The sequence below is a fragment of the Mandrillus leucophaeus genome, unplaced genomic scaffold (assembly GCF_000951045.1).
Source record: "Mandrillus leucophaeus isolate KB7577 unplaced genomic scaffold, Mleu.le_1.0 Scaffold65, whole genome shotgun sequence".
Taxonomy (NCBI): Eukaryota; Metazoa; Chordata; class Mammalia; order Primates; family Cercopithecidae; genus Mandrillus; species Mandrillus leucophaeus.
In genome coordinates this window covers 895,164-909,684 of record NW_012107030.1, presented here as the reverse complement: position 1 = coordinate 909,684, position 14,521 = coordinate 895,164, and the positions used below count along the sequence as shown (strand labels likewise).

Sequence of the window (14,521 nt, the reverse complement as noted above, 5' to 3'; positions counted from 1 at the left end):
ATCCTGTGTAAATATTTCTGAATTAATCTTTCAGTCATTCCAATTGTTCTTTAAGGAAGCAGCATCTCTGTACATAGCTTAACTGTAAATCTAAATGGGACCGTTATCATAGGAAACGGACACAGTAATGAGATGCTACAACTGCACATACGCATAGCTGCACTTCAATCAAAGGTGGAACTAGATTGCTCAATGGAAATTACATATGATGATAAATTGCAAAGTGTCAAAGTTGCCCCCAAACAAATGTTCCACTGTCATAGTTCCACAGTTTTACCACATAGAAACCTAAGAAAGTATCAAAGCTTGACACATTTTAATTTTTTTTTTTTTTTTAAACGGAGTCTCACACTGTCACCCAGGCTGGAGTGCAGTGGCGTGATCTCAGCTTACTGCAACCTCCACCTCCTGGGTTCAAGCAATTCTCCTGCCTCAGCCTCCCGAGTAGCTGGGATTTCAGGCGCCCACCACCAGGCCCAGCTAATTGTTTTTGTATTTTTAGTAGAGACGGTGTTGCTCCATGTTGGCCAGGATGGTCTTGAACTCCTGACCTCGTGATTCGCCCACCTCGGCCTCACAAAGTGCTGGGATTACAGGCGTGAGCCATTGTACCCGGCCTGAATTTAAATTGTAAATTTTAATTGAATTAGACACATGCGGCTAAAGCTACCTTATTGTACAGGGCAGCCTTAGCAGTTTGTGTCATTCTACCATAGTCAAAAATCCAAACCCTTTATCAAGTTGATTCTGTGAATCAAAACTGAGACTACATCCTACAGTTACTATGGAGCTTTCACTACATATACGCTCTCTTGCTGTACATATGTATGTGTGGATAATATTTGCCTTAAAGGTCAGTAAAATAACTCACATCAGCAACAGTTAACTTCCAAAGTACAGTCTGGCCACCTCTCGATATTTTAAAATATGCTGGACAAATACATAGAACTATTCACATACAACTGCGCTAAAAGCCTTAAACTCTGAATTCACAAACCTAAAATGCTGTTTTTCTTGTTTCAAGATCAGAAAGCTCCAATAGTTGAGAGATGCTATTCAGATTCACTGAATACTGAATTAACAAAGTGCGATGAATTGGATATCATGAAGTATTCATGAGTTTTCGTTTAACATTAATTAAAATTTTAAAAACCTGATGTTAAATAATTTTAAGACCCTGGCACAGACTGACAAGCATGGAAAATTAAGGTTCAGAGGAAAATTCCATTCAAAATCACAGGTGAATAATATGTTGGGAGTACAACATTTATATATATAAATACATACACGTGTACACACATACACACACAATTTTTGAGAGGCAGGGACTCGCTCTGTCACCCAGGCTGTATAGCAGTGGTGTGATCATAGCTCACTGAACTCAAGCGATCTTTCTGTTTTGGCCTCCCAGGTAGCTAGGACGACAGGCACACAACACGCCTGACTAACTGATTTTGTTTTTGTAGAGATGGGGTCTCACTATGCCGCCCAGGCTTGTCTGGAACTCTGGGCCTCAAGCAATCCTCCTGCCTTGGCCTCCCAAAGGACCTTTTTCTTATAATGACTCTAGCCTGTAACATTAAAATAAATAAATCTTTAAAACCACTTTTAAAATATTGCATTTAACCAAACTCTAATGATCAGAGAAACAAAAATACTTGTGCTAGTCAGTAACAGTCTGCTTTATACGTGCCAGACAAGCAACGATGCCTCTAAGATGGCTGAAATGCTTCATTTCGAGTGGTATTACAAATGCCGTGTAATAGTAAGATCTGCTATACTAACTTTTAAAAACAGCACTTTTAATTTAGAATTGCTTCTTCATATTGCAGATGAAGAGCTGTGATGAGGAAACCACGCTCTCTATATGCATGTAAGCTATTTTGAAACTCTAATAAAAATTTGGGAAACAAAATGTCTTCAACTTTAATTCTTAGTCTAATCAAAATAGTTAATGGGACTGGGTGTGGTGGTTCACGCCTATAATCCCAGCACTTTGGGAGGCTGAGGCAGGCAGATCACTTGAGGTCAGGAGTTCGAGACCAGCCTGGCCAACATGGTGCAATACCATCTCTACAGAAATATAAAAATTAGCCAGGAATGGTGGCACACGCCTGTAGTCTCAGCTACTCAGGAGGCTGAGGCAGAAGAATCACTTGAGCCTGGGAGGTGGAGGTTGCAGTGAGTCAAGATGGCGTCACTGCACTCCAGCCTGGGCGAAAGAGCAAGACTCCGCCTCAAAAAAAAAAAAAAACCAAAATGAAAACAAAAACAAAAAGTTAATGAGACAATATTTTCTAGATAGGACTCAAGAGCCCAATGGGGACAACCACCTGAATAGTAAAACGTAATTTTACCAAAATCCCCAAATAAACAGCCAATATAAAACTTAGCAAGATTAATAATAGAAATATGGTTACCCATCTTTTCTAGCAAGCCCATTTTAAAGACTTCTGTTTTATAAAGAATCAAATAAATTAGAACCTTAATTTGTTTTAAATACCTTTAAGCTTTCAAATAAGGCAATTCTAGTTGGAAATTTTAGAGGTGTGCATCCTGTGAAAACAGTAGTCTCCGCATCTCCCGGAAAATATCTAGTGGGAGGAACAAGGAGAGAAAAGGCACTAAGTTTTCAAAGCTACATATTTCCTGAAGCTGCAGGTAAGGAAAAAATTCCTACTGTCCAGTGAAAGGGAAAAGGAACTGGGAAATCAGGAATAAGAATAATGTCAATAAGCGTTCTAGTCCATTCCGGCTGCTTAACAGAACACCATCAACTGGGCAGCCCGGAAACAAGAGAAATGGATTTCTTACAATTCTGGAGCTGAGAACTCCAAGTTGAGGTGCCGGTAGATTTGTTATCTGGTGAGTGCCGCTTTCTGGTTCACAGACGGTGCCTTCTCTTGCGTCCTCACACGCTGGGACGGGTGAGACAGCCCTCCAGGGTCTCTTTTAGGAGCGCTCTAATGCCATTCATGAGTGCTCTGCCCTCAAGACCTAATGCCCTCCCCAAAACCCTGCCTCCTAACACCATCACAGTGAGGATATAGATTTCAATATATAAACTTCGGGAGGAACCAAACCGTGTCTATAGCACCAAGTGTTTTAAAGAACTCCTATGAAAATGTTAGTGCTGGTCAATTACAACTCCCACTACCCAAAAGGAGGGGCCAAAGTCTTAAGGCCTCATTCCCAAAAGATTCTAGACACAGTGGAATATTATGCAGGTATTAAAAAGATTATATTCTGCCCAGACACAGTGGCTAGTCATACCAGCACTTTGGGAGGCCGAGGTGGGTGGATCACTTGAGATCAGTTCGAGACCAGCCTGGCCAACATGGCAAAACCCAGTTTCTACTAAAAATACAAACATTAGCTGGGCTTGGTAGAGCGCGCCTGTAATCCCAGCTACTAGGGAGGCTGAGGCACAAGAATCACTTGAACCTAGGAGGCAGAGCCTGCAGTAAGCCGAGATCGCACTACCGCACGCTAGCCTGGGTGACACAGCGAGACTCCGTCTCAAAAAAAAAAAAAAAAAAATTATATTCTTCCTCATTTATGCTCAAATGTATTAAGATGTTCACAACATATTAGATGAAAAAGTTATGAAACAATACACACAGGATTCCGTATTTCTTTTAAAATAAAACAAGACATATACATATATGTAAGGTAGGAAAAAGTGTCAAAGGCCCTACACCAAAATGTGAAAGGTAATCAGGGGTTGTTGCTGATGGGATTAAAAGTGTTTTTACTTTTTCTTCAGTATTCTTTTCCATATTGTCTAAATGTTTCCTGATGAACACTGTCCACTTCAAGTAAGAAAAGGCTAAGTCTATTCTGGAGGAAAAAAATGTCAGTGGGAATTGTAACTAATATTTAAATCACTTGGAAATAGGATTAATTTTATCACCAACCTACCAGGACCCTCTTTGCTATAAAGAGATAAAACACTAGTAAATGTATTGCATAAATATACCACAGACTATTATGAACAATTAAAGCATACTTTATATTTTTGAAACTTTCTCTGCAAACTTTCTAAGATAAATTATATTTGAATTGATATTTAAAGTCCTATTTTGAATCCCTTTGGGTTATAAAAGTCTATTCCTTAATTTATCTAGTGAAAATCCAGACTTTTGGCTTAAAATGGGATTTTACTCTCTTTCTGAGAAAGGAATCCACCATATTTTGATTTAGATAACCACACGGTCTGGAACTCCATTTAGTGAAAATTAAATTTTATGATTCATATAGCCAGTGTCTTACCTCTGTTTTCGACATATTCACACAGCAGGTGAAATGTGTTCCGGAATTTAACAGATGAAAACACATGTCTTTTAAGTAATGGCCACCAAGAGCCACCGCAGACAGAAACAGCTTTATTTGTTCCACTCAGGCTTTATCAAATAACTTGTTCAAAAAGCATATACGAGAGCAAAAAATGCCACATGCAATCAAACTTGTTTTGCCTTACAGTCATTGGTTTTTAGAAAAGAATGTGCACTTGAATAATTTCTAATTCAAACATTTTCCAACTGTTTCCACTTCATTTCTTTCAAGTTAGCAACGACAGATACATTTTAGTTAACTGTCCATCATATTCCTTATCTTTATTCATACTGAAATAATATAAAGCCTATAAAATCAAAGCATATACTGTTCAGAAATCTGAAAAGGTTCTTTTACATAATAGACTCGGACATGTTAAGAAACTACACACAACAAATATTTGCAAAATGAATGAATAGGATAAAGCTATTTAAGAGTCAACATAGTAATATTTATCTAAATAATTTTAATCAAATGAACAATATATTTATCTGATAGCATCTATCTTTTCGAATACAAAAAAAGTGCTCAGATTACATTTAAAAAAATAACAAAAATCTCTTAGAATGGAAATAATTTAAATAAGGATGGTAGCACAGGGAATCAAAATTACATCTTTGCTCCCAAAACAGGAAGGCAGGTGTGATGTATTTGAAATCAGAAGGGGACACAATACTGAGATTGCAAATGCAAAGTTTCCTGCCTTGGAAAGATAGAAACCGTCTTTGAAAAGTCCTTGTGTCTTTATAGAAAGCCACGAACACAAAATCACATCTCTCAGCTAGACTGCTGGTCAAGTAATAAGGTTGGGTCACTTTCCTTGACTATGCTTTTCTAGCTCACTGTCAATATTCACTCAGCTGGGGCTCAAAAGGACACATAGGTGTCCTTTTAAGACACTTTGACTACTCGGATCAATGTATCAAACAAATAAACATAATGCATGAACACAGCAGCCAAGCAGAAGGATCTCCATGCTCAAGTCACTCTGAGGCTTTGCTGGAGTCAACCTACAATGCCACCCTCAGGGATAGCACAGTGGTTCACACACAGGGATGATTCATCATTTTCCTCTGAAAATGAATTCTGCAGGAAGAAACCAGAGTTGTGGTAAGACGCTGAAATCGTTTTCTCTTCATTTGATATTCAAGGGTTGTGATCTTTATGAATACCATTTTACATGCTAATCACAAAGATAAAAGGAGGAAAGATGCAGTGATAACATCAAGTTGGACATCCAAACGCTAAGGGAGCCACGTACCAGCCCTACCCTGCTTATTTTTAATAGTGCAGAGATTACTTACTACACTTTCTGAAGCTTTATTTTGAAATTTATTTCAAATTTCAGACATGTTCATAATTTACTGTTGAGGAAATGAAACAGCATGTAGAACATAATTCTAACTGTATTAAAATTACACAGGTGTGTGTATACATACATGACAGTTCTTGAGTATGGTAGGGTTTCAGATGATTTTTACTTTTATAACTTCTTACTGTTCTGCTTACACTATCACTTTTGTTATAAAATGAAGCTCTTTTCATCTTAGAGGAAAAAGAGAAGAAAAGCTCTATAGATTCTGAAGGCAGTTCCAAATAAGTTTCTCAAATGCTCTTACGAGACTATTTTGCAGGTCAAAATCCCAGAAAAATATAAAATCTTGTGATCAGAGAAAATGGCTTTGCTCACTACTCTAGCATGGTTAGGAGAGCACTCGGCGCCTGGCAAGTAACACACACGCTCTGAATGAAGAAATACGGCTGACTTGGATTTTGAGTTTCCACAGATTTCATTTTTAAAATCATTCTTTTATGATCCTTTTTATTCTAGTTAGCTAAGGATATTTTCAAATTTTTGTCGAAATTCAGTACATTTTAGAGAAAAGTTTAATATCAGCAACAGGATTCAAACTACCATGTTTTATAATATGGCTTTTAAAAAAGGATGAACCAAAACAGAAAAATGGGCAAAGAGGGGACTGAAAAGGGCTTGCTGGCCAAACAGCTGGTAGCAGAAGAGGGGATCAGCTGACAAAGAGGGAACAAGAAAATAACCCTCCTCTGTTCTTCATCCTGTTTCCCAGACAGCTTGACTATAGCTAAGGGACATGTCTGACTCTCCTCCTCCTGTACCCAGCACAGTGCCTGCCACCTTGACAGGTGGGCAAAGGACTCAGCAAAAGAAAGTGATAGGGAAGGAGGCGGCTGGCCTCTGAGAGGGAAGGAGGCGGCTGGCCTCTGCTCTGAGAGGGAAGGAGGGGGCTGGCCTCCGCTCTGAGTGAGCGGGGAGAGGGCTGGCCTCCGCTCTGAGTGAGCGGGAAGGAGGGGGCTGGCCTCCGCTCTGAGTGACAGGGGAGGAGGGGGCTGGCCTCCGCTCTGAGTGAGCGGGAAGGAGGGGGCTGGCCTCTGCTCTGAGTTACTCACGGAGGCAGAAGCCACCCTGACTCTGACTCTCACATCAAAGGGCAAGAAATGGATTGTTCTAGCTCTTGTCCTGGAACAGAGGTCAGAATGATTCCTTCTTACGTGTGATTTGGGCAGAACTATGAAAGTGATCACATACTAACTAATTTCCATTAACAACCAAAGACAAAGGTCCTGAGTTGTAAGGTAAAAAACTAGGGACTATTTCCTTTGGATGAGGCTTAGATCAAGGCAGGAACCAATGTTTTTCTTTTAAAAATTTAGTTTCTTACATTTTTAGAAATAAAGCAAATAATATAACTAGAGTAATTATGTATTTTATTGTCCAAACTGGGATATTTTTTAGAGTAAAAGGGAGTACTATATTCTAGGGAAAAAAACTATGCCAAGACAACAGACATGAACAGGACTGTCCTGAACAAATGGATACCTGATGCTAACACAAGATCCTTTTTAATGTTTTATTTTTTCAAGTTCTCTATTAAACTACGTAACATTTGGCAGCAATTTAATATTGAACACTGAGTAACAGCACACAGTTTTGTTCTTGAGAAGACATATTTTCTAAGTGATGAAACAAACTTTCTACCTTCCCCATACTTAAGGTTTCCTAACATAAGTTCATGTTTAAAATGGGCCTGAGGAAACAGTCTGTTTTAATTTCTTTAACAGAACCAAAAAAAAAAATGCACAACTGTGATTAAGTTACTTAGATTCACTTCTTCATTTTACAAAATTTAAACAGGAGAATCTGAGCATATCTTGCTCTAGAAAGAAACCTCCAAAATGATAAACCCCAATTATGGGGGTTAGGTCACAACACAGTTTTAAAATCTTTATATTAACCATGAGATTCTCACAGATACATTGCCACAAAATATATTTTAAAAGCCATAGATAGTCAAAATAAAAACTGTCTTAATTTGTGGGTGGTGACAGTTACTTCCCCACAGGTACTGAGTAAGTACCCTGACACAAACCATCAGCACAACACAGGAACCCCCGGCAGAGGCGAGCAGGTCAGTTTCTGAACAGCAGCATCCGCTCGGAGCACTTCTGCCCCACCAGGCTGGCATACTGCAGAACAGTGGCCTCCTCACTTGGGTCCTTCTGCTGTTTCTTATAAACACCGTAAGGCATGATGGCTCTCTTGTGAAACACCTGCAATCGGTCAGGTTCCGTACTGCGATCTTCATCCACTGCAATGACAACAAATACTGATTTGTAAAATGTCACATATCAAACTTTTCATTTCTTTTTTTTCTTTTTTGAGACAGAGTCTTGCTCTGTCGCCCAGGCTGAAGTGCAGTGGCGCCACCTCACCTCACTGCAACCTCCGCCTGTCAGGTTCAAGCGAGTCTCCTGCCTCAGCCTCCCAAGTAGCTGGGATTACAGGTGTGTGCCACCATACCAGGCTAATTTTTGTATTTTTTGTAGAGATGGGGTTTCACCATGTTGGCCAGGCTGGTCTCGAACTCCTGACCTCAAGTAATCCACCCGCCTCGGCCTCCCAAACTGCTGGGATTACAGGCTTGAGCCACTGTACCCAGCCTTCATTTCTTAATTAAAATATTTTTAATTTAAAACATAAAAATTATGTATTAAGATGTCTTTGACGAGTATGTTCAAGTGAGGGTGGGCAGCATTAATATTAACACAAACTTGAGTATGTTAGTAATTAAGTAACAATTGCCATGCTGAAGGTGATAAAGACCCTCCAGGATGGCAGCTGAAACATCAAGCAGAGACAAAGAAGTGTGTCCAATTAAAACACTGGCCGCCTGCACCTTTATTTTCTGGCACATGATAAAGTTTACAACTCTCCAGCATCATTCTTGCATCTGATTTAAGTCTGTTTCGCCTCTCCCTGTACCCACATATTATCTGAAGTTTTCATCTCTGCACTGAAACTTCCGGCTGACTCTGCAGTTGTGACTGACCAGGTCTGGACAATGTGCCCTTACGGTCTTAGGTAGGAGGGCAGATTCTTACAGCTTTCATGGAAGACGCAGAAGAGACTGTTGGTGGCTGCCACTATCTGTCCTTCTCTTCTTTCATATAAAACCAGCCCCGGTTTTCTTCAGGGCACACAGGTTACCCAGACAAAAGCCTATTTCCCAGCCTTCCTGCGGCTGGGTGTGGGCTCATGACCAAGTTCTGGCCAATGGGATACAAGTGGAAGTGTTCAGTGGAAGTTTCATCTTTTCCAAAGGATCGCTGACCTGTATGTACCTTTTGCCGATTTTCAACCTTTCCTTCGTTCTGCTGCCTGGAATGTGGACGTGATGGCAGGATCCCTACCCTCCACCTTGGAGTTTCGGGCTAAGAGCTTACTTTCAGTTCAGCCAAGACAAAAGCTAGAAGGCAGCTGGGCAACTGAGGACTTCATGGAACAAAACTGCCATCCAGCTCCGGGTTGCCTATGTCTAGATATTTACATTACAAATAAACTATTTTGTTCAACCCAACATTATCTTAGGTTTCTATTACTGGCAGTCACTCCTAATCCTAAAGAATATAGAGAATAATGTTACAGTATCTACTAAAATGTACAATGTTTCATATCACTGACTCAGTAAGTCTATTTCTAAGAACAATCCTACAACAGTGGTTCTCAAGCCTGACTATATATTGTAACCACCTGAGATTTTGAAAAATACCAAAGCCTGGATCCCCTCCCCAGAGACCCTAATATAAAAACTAGTCTGAATGGGACCTGAGCTTCAGCACTTTCTTAAGCCTTTTAAAGTGGGTTAAGAACAACTGTCTTAGAGAAACAGCCACACAAGCGTTTCCATGCATGTATGAGGCTGTTTATGGCAACACCCTCTCTAACATTAGAAACTAAGCAGCCTGAATGGCCATTGATGGAGAACTGGGTAAAGAGTTAAGGTATAGCTACAGAATGAAACGTTATACACAACTATTAAAAAGACAAAGGAAGACAGACTATTAAGTGAAAGGGAAAAGTAGGCACAGTATAAACAAGTTATTTTATTTAAAAGTCCAATGTCTAAAAATCTGGAGACATATATGTCAGCCTGTTAATAGAACTTATTGCTAACCCTTCCCATTGCCCAGAATTACCCGCTTCTCCACAGCATCAAACAGCTCACCCTCGTACTCCCCGGAGCACTGTCAGAGGGCTTCCCTGGACCCACACAAAATAGGAAACCCACTCTAGTTCTCCTTTATCTTTCATCATAGCACTTACCGCCACCTGACACGTATATTTACTGCCTATTTCCCTTTCCATTAGGAATAAAGTGCTGTAAGAAGAAATATTTCAACGGTTTCGTCTGCTAATATTTCCCCAGTGCCTAGAACACTACCTAGCACACAGCAGAGGCACCACAAATACTTGCCGCATCAATCTCTGGGAGAATTAATTATAGACTTTCACACTGGGACACACACACACACTCATCATTTTTTTATATTCTGTAAGATTTTTGTCATCTAAAAAATAGTTGTTTTCTAAGGTTGATTTAAGCATTTTAGTTTTGTAAATTTGAATCTCCTGAAAATAAAAATAGAAATGCCAGCCTCCTTTTCTATAAATCAACCAGACTGTTTTAGGAGATTTCTTAGTCTTCCAGCGATAAACTCCTATATCTAGTTCTCAAAGCCCAAAGCCAATGATCAACTTTTCACAGTAGATCCACTACAAATTTGAACATTTTACTGCATGTCCACTTCATACCAGGCTCTGTGCTCTAAATACTTAAGTTAGATTACATCCCTTATTTTGTAATCATAGCAAAAAAAAAAAAAAAAGTTTATTCTTCCTCAACAGTCACTGCTTTCTCTAAAGGGATATTAATTAATTAATCAGGAGAAATCATCCAAGCTCAATTTCAGAAGTGACAGGCATAACACTCCTTCCGACATCTAAATGAGAGTGTTCCCACTATATGAATTTATTTCAGAGGCTTAACTGATCTCAATCATCTTAGAGAATGTCAGTTAGGGCATTCCCCCAAATGACTACATTCTATGCCTGTTTAGAGGTTTGTAGCAGGAGATGCAAGCTAATTATGTGCTGTCAGCCAAAAAGAAGTTCTACACTGGCAGAGAAGACCACAGTCTTTGGTTGAGAACCAGCTTGGGATGGCATGGAGGGATGAGGAGAAAGGAACACCAACGCTGCCAGTCAGAGGACCTTCACATCCACAGAACTGAGTGCCACTGTCATTTTCTATTTCTTTTTTTTTTTGAGATGGAGTCTCACTCTGTTGCCCAGGCTGGAGTGCAGTGGCATTATCTCCACTCACTGCAAGCTCTGCCTCCTGGGTTCACGACATTCTGCTTCAGTCTCCCAAGTAGCTGGGACTACAGGTGCCTGCCGCCTCGCCTGGCTAATTTTTTGTATTTTTAGTAGAGACGGGATTTCACCGTGTTAGCCAGGATGGTCTCTATCTCCTGACCTTGTGATCCGCCCACCTCGGCCTCTCAAAGTGCTGGGATTACAGGCGTGAGCCACCGCACCCGGCCTGTCACTTTCTGTTTTCAATTTGTCCAGGGACATATTCAAAGGAGATCAGGATGAAGATGGACATAATCTGTCACGAGAAGGAACTTCTTCAATATCGCTGTTTCATCCTGCGCCTGCTTGCCCTCAGTTCCGTTCCTCACCTTCCACCTGTTCTGCTCTGTATTGCAGGAGGCTGGCTCCTGCAGGCTCAGATGGTCTCCAACTGGGTTCAGCCAGTAAAAAGGGACTGGAGCTGGCGGAGAGAGAAGCAAGGGCATTTCCCCCGCAAACCTCTCCTCTCTCTTCCATGGCTCTGCTTTTTGGAAGCTGCTCTAGCTGTTCTTGAAGTTATCAGGGTTCTGGGTAGCCCTGACCCCTGGACCCCCTTTCCTCTTCAGCGTAGGGTAGCAGTATCTTCCTCCTAATTGCTAATCTCTGGGTCACCTTTCTGTGCCTTGCTTGGCTCCCAGCAACACTACTGCCTGTTATCACCAATTCCCTGCATTACATTTTCTCTGTTGTAAATACTTGAAGTGGTTTTGGTGTTCCTGGTTAGATCCTGATACACATACGAATTTCAAAATATGTTTCTTACAAATTACTTTATCCAACCAAAGGGGAAAGTCCACATACTTCGAAACAATTATACGTTTAACATGTACTAGGTTACCACATCCCTTACCAGAGTAAATGACAAACAAAGGAAGAGGCAGCACCTTGGTTCCTGCTGTCCATTTTGGATACTTTAATGTGTGCATATTGCAACATGAATAACAATCTCTACCATCTAAATGTGTCTAGCAGGAAAACGGCAGATGCAAGCATATTTAGAGTCTAATACAAATAAAAAAGTGAAGATCGGTGAGATCAGCAAGTGAAAAAACAGCAAGAACAATGGCAAAATAAAATTTTCTAAATCTAAAACCTTGAATTTTTTAAATTTAAAGTATGTTTATATTTATACAGAATGATGCTTAACAGTTTAAACCTTTATCCTAAAATATTTGGGGACAGATATACTTTAAGGTCCCAATAAATGAAACGTTCTTATTTGCTAGGGTGTGAGATCTGATATGTCATTTTATCTAAAATAAAATGTCATCTTCTAATTTTTACTTCTTTCCAGTATGACACATACAAATAAACATACAAGATTATGAAAAATCTACCATTATGTATAATTTACATCAATTATTTTAAAATGTATTCCCTGTAGAGAGCAGAAATTTTGTTTGTCAAAATATACACTTCCATTCTATTTATTGAGATCACATGAAAAAACTCTAAAATGACACACTGTCATATTTTTGGGAAACACTACAATACCTATGTTTCAACCACTGAATTCCAGCTTGGCTTATGATGCCACTGAGATCTATCTGTTAACAAACATATCTAATTAAGTCTCCTAAACTTCTAAATTAATTTACAGCATTTTTATAGAGTTATGGCACAGAAATTAATCAAATTCAATAGTTTTTTTTTTTTTTTTAAACTCCAAACAGTTTTGAGGCCTAGAATGGTTCTGGATCAAAGTTGTCAAATCCATAATAAAGTATCTTACAAAGTAGATGTTAAGAAGCTATTCACTTTTTAATGTCATACATAATTATAAAAAGTGATACTAATGAATTTTAAAATCCTCTCATTCTCTTCAATGTTAATGTATCCAAGTCACTTGGAAATCCAACTATATTTAGTCTTAGTGTTCAAATCCTTCAGAAGTTTGTAGGATTGCTGTTTAATATTGCAAGTAATGTGGTGCTAATTCCATCACCAACTCACAGACTATGCTGGAACTTGATGGAAACTTTTAAATTAATTTACTAAAATACGACTTAATTTTGTCAGTTGCCCCAAATTCTTTAGTTCTCCCGTGAACACACTTTGGCTATAAAAATGGCACAGAAACATCTAATAATATGTGTTGCCACCATCTGTCAAGCTCCTGCCCATACCATCCTTCAAACCTAACTGCTTCCCTGGGTGAATGTTCATAATGCCCAATACACCAGGTTCTAACATTTCACAAAATCCTCAGTACTTAGGTAAGATTATATCTAATTCTGTAGTTATGTTAATTCAAACTTAATTTGTACATTGTGTCAGGAACAATTTATTCAACCAGGAAGGTATACTCAGATATTAACATACAAGTAAATAAAAACATTTAGTTTCCCCTTAAAAACCACTACTAAAGCCTATCTTCTCTCACCTAAAAAATCCTTTAATTGTAACTCAAATTTAGAATTCTGCATATCCAAAGAAATCAAGCTACAAATGCAGTACTTTAGAAAAAGGGAACACAGATCAACAAGACATACGGTAATAGAAACAAAGGAAAGATACACTATACATTTTTAAAAACTCAATCTATCAAACTGACTGAACTCAACAAACTGTCTTGGAATTAGTTATCAATTAATCAATATTCAATAACAACATTGATTTTTAATTTTACATAATTTTTAGTCATCAAAGTAATGCCTGCTGTAAAATTCAAGTAAAACAGAAATAAACAAAGTAGAGCGGGATGTCAGCCCCCACGCAGAACCTTCCCTTCTACAGTTTCCTCCTACCCTCACCAAATCCCCATCCAAGTTACCAGTGTTTTAACAATTTCATAAAATGCATTTAAATATTCAAATATGGTTTTGGATCACATTCTAGCCATACCTTAATTGAAGGAAGAAACATCAAATTACCCCTTCAGTGGGTATAATATATTAACTTGAGAAACTACTGATTATCGTTACAGGCAAAACATACTTCTGTCTTCTGGGCTTAACGTTCTGTGGTCTTACACTCATTTAGTTACGTTCCTAAGAAAGGCAGATTCTTATTCTTAGCATATTCTACATAATTAACACTAAAACCTAAGCAAAAGATACTTAAGCCGTTAACAATAAATTATGATTTATATACTAAAGGAAAAAATGTACCCCAAATCCTTACAAAACCCGTTTATAATCATCTTTTGTTGCCTGCCTAATAAATGTCATCAGTGCTTGTAGACAAAAATTTCTATAGCTAAACCCACACAGCACAACAGGCCTTTTCTTAGGTGACCGTGAAGATAACAGAAAAATCAGCCATCTGGAGATTAAGGACCACGTACCATTTAATCTAAGAAAAACTCCCAGCTTACTGAGATATCTTAGAAACCTGTTCCAACTAGAACTTCTTCCACTTTTCCTCTCTGATGTATCACAATCTAATTTCATAAAATAAAAACCAAAAGCAATTCTGCAAACTCTCTTCTGAGATGAGCATTTGATCACTAGTGAT

The 14,521-nt window shown here is 38.9% G+C and overlaps 1 protein-coding gene across 2 annotated transcripts in view; it reads right to left on the bottom strand.

The window, feature by feature from the left end:
* Positions 1-7,060: 7,060 nt before the first annotated feature.
* The window catches only part of ATE1 (arginyltransferase 1), a 195,521-nt gene continuing 188,060 nt past the window's right edge, over positions 7,061-14,521 (bottom strand). For both annotated transcript variants that reach the window (XM_012001067.1, XM_012001068.1), the window contains one exon: positions 7,061-7,958. In XM_012001067.1, the coding sequence (XP_011856457.1) occupies positions 7,780-7,958 (179 nt within the window). In that variant the 3' untranslated portion in view covers positions 7,061-7,779. The remainder of the gene's footprint in view (positions 7,959-14,521) is intronic.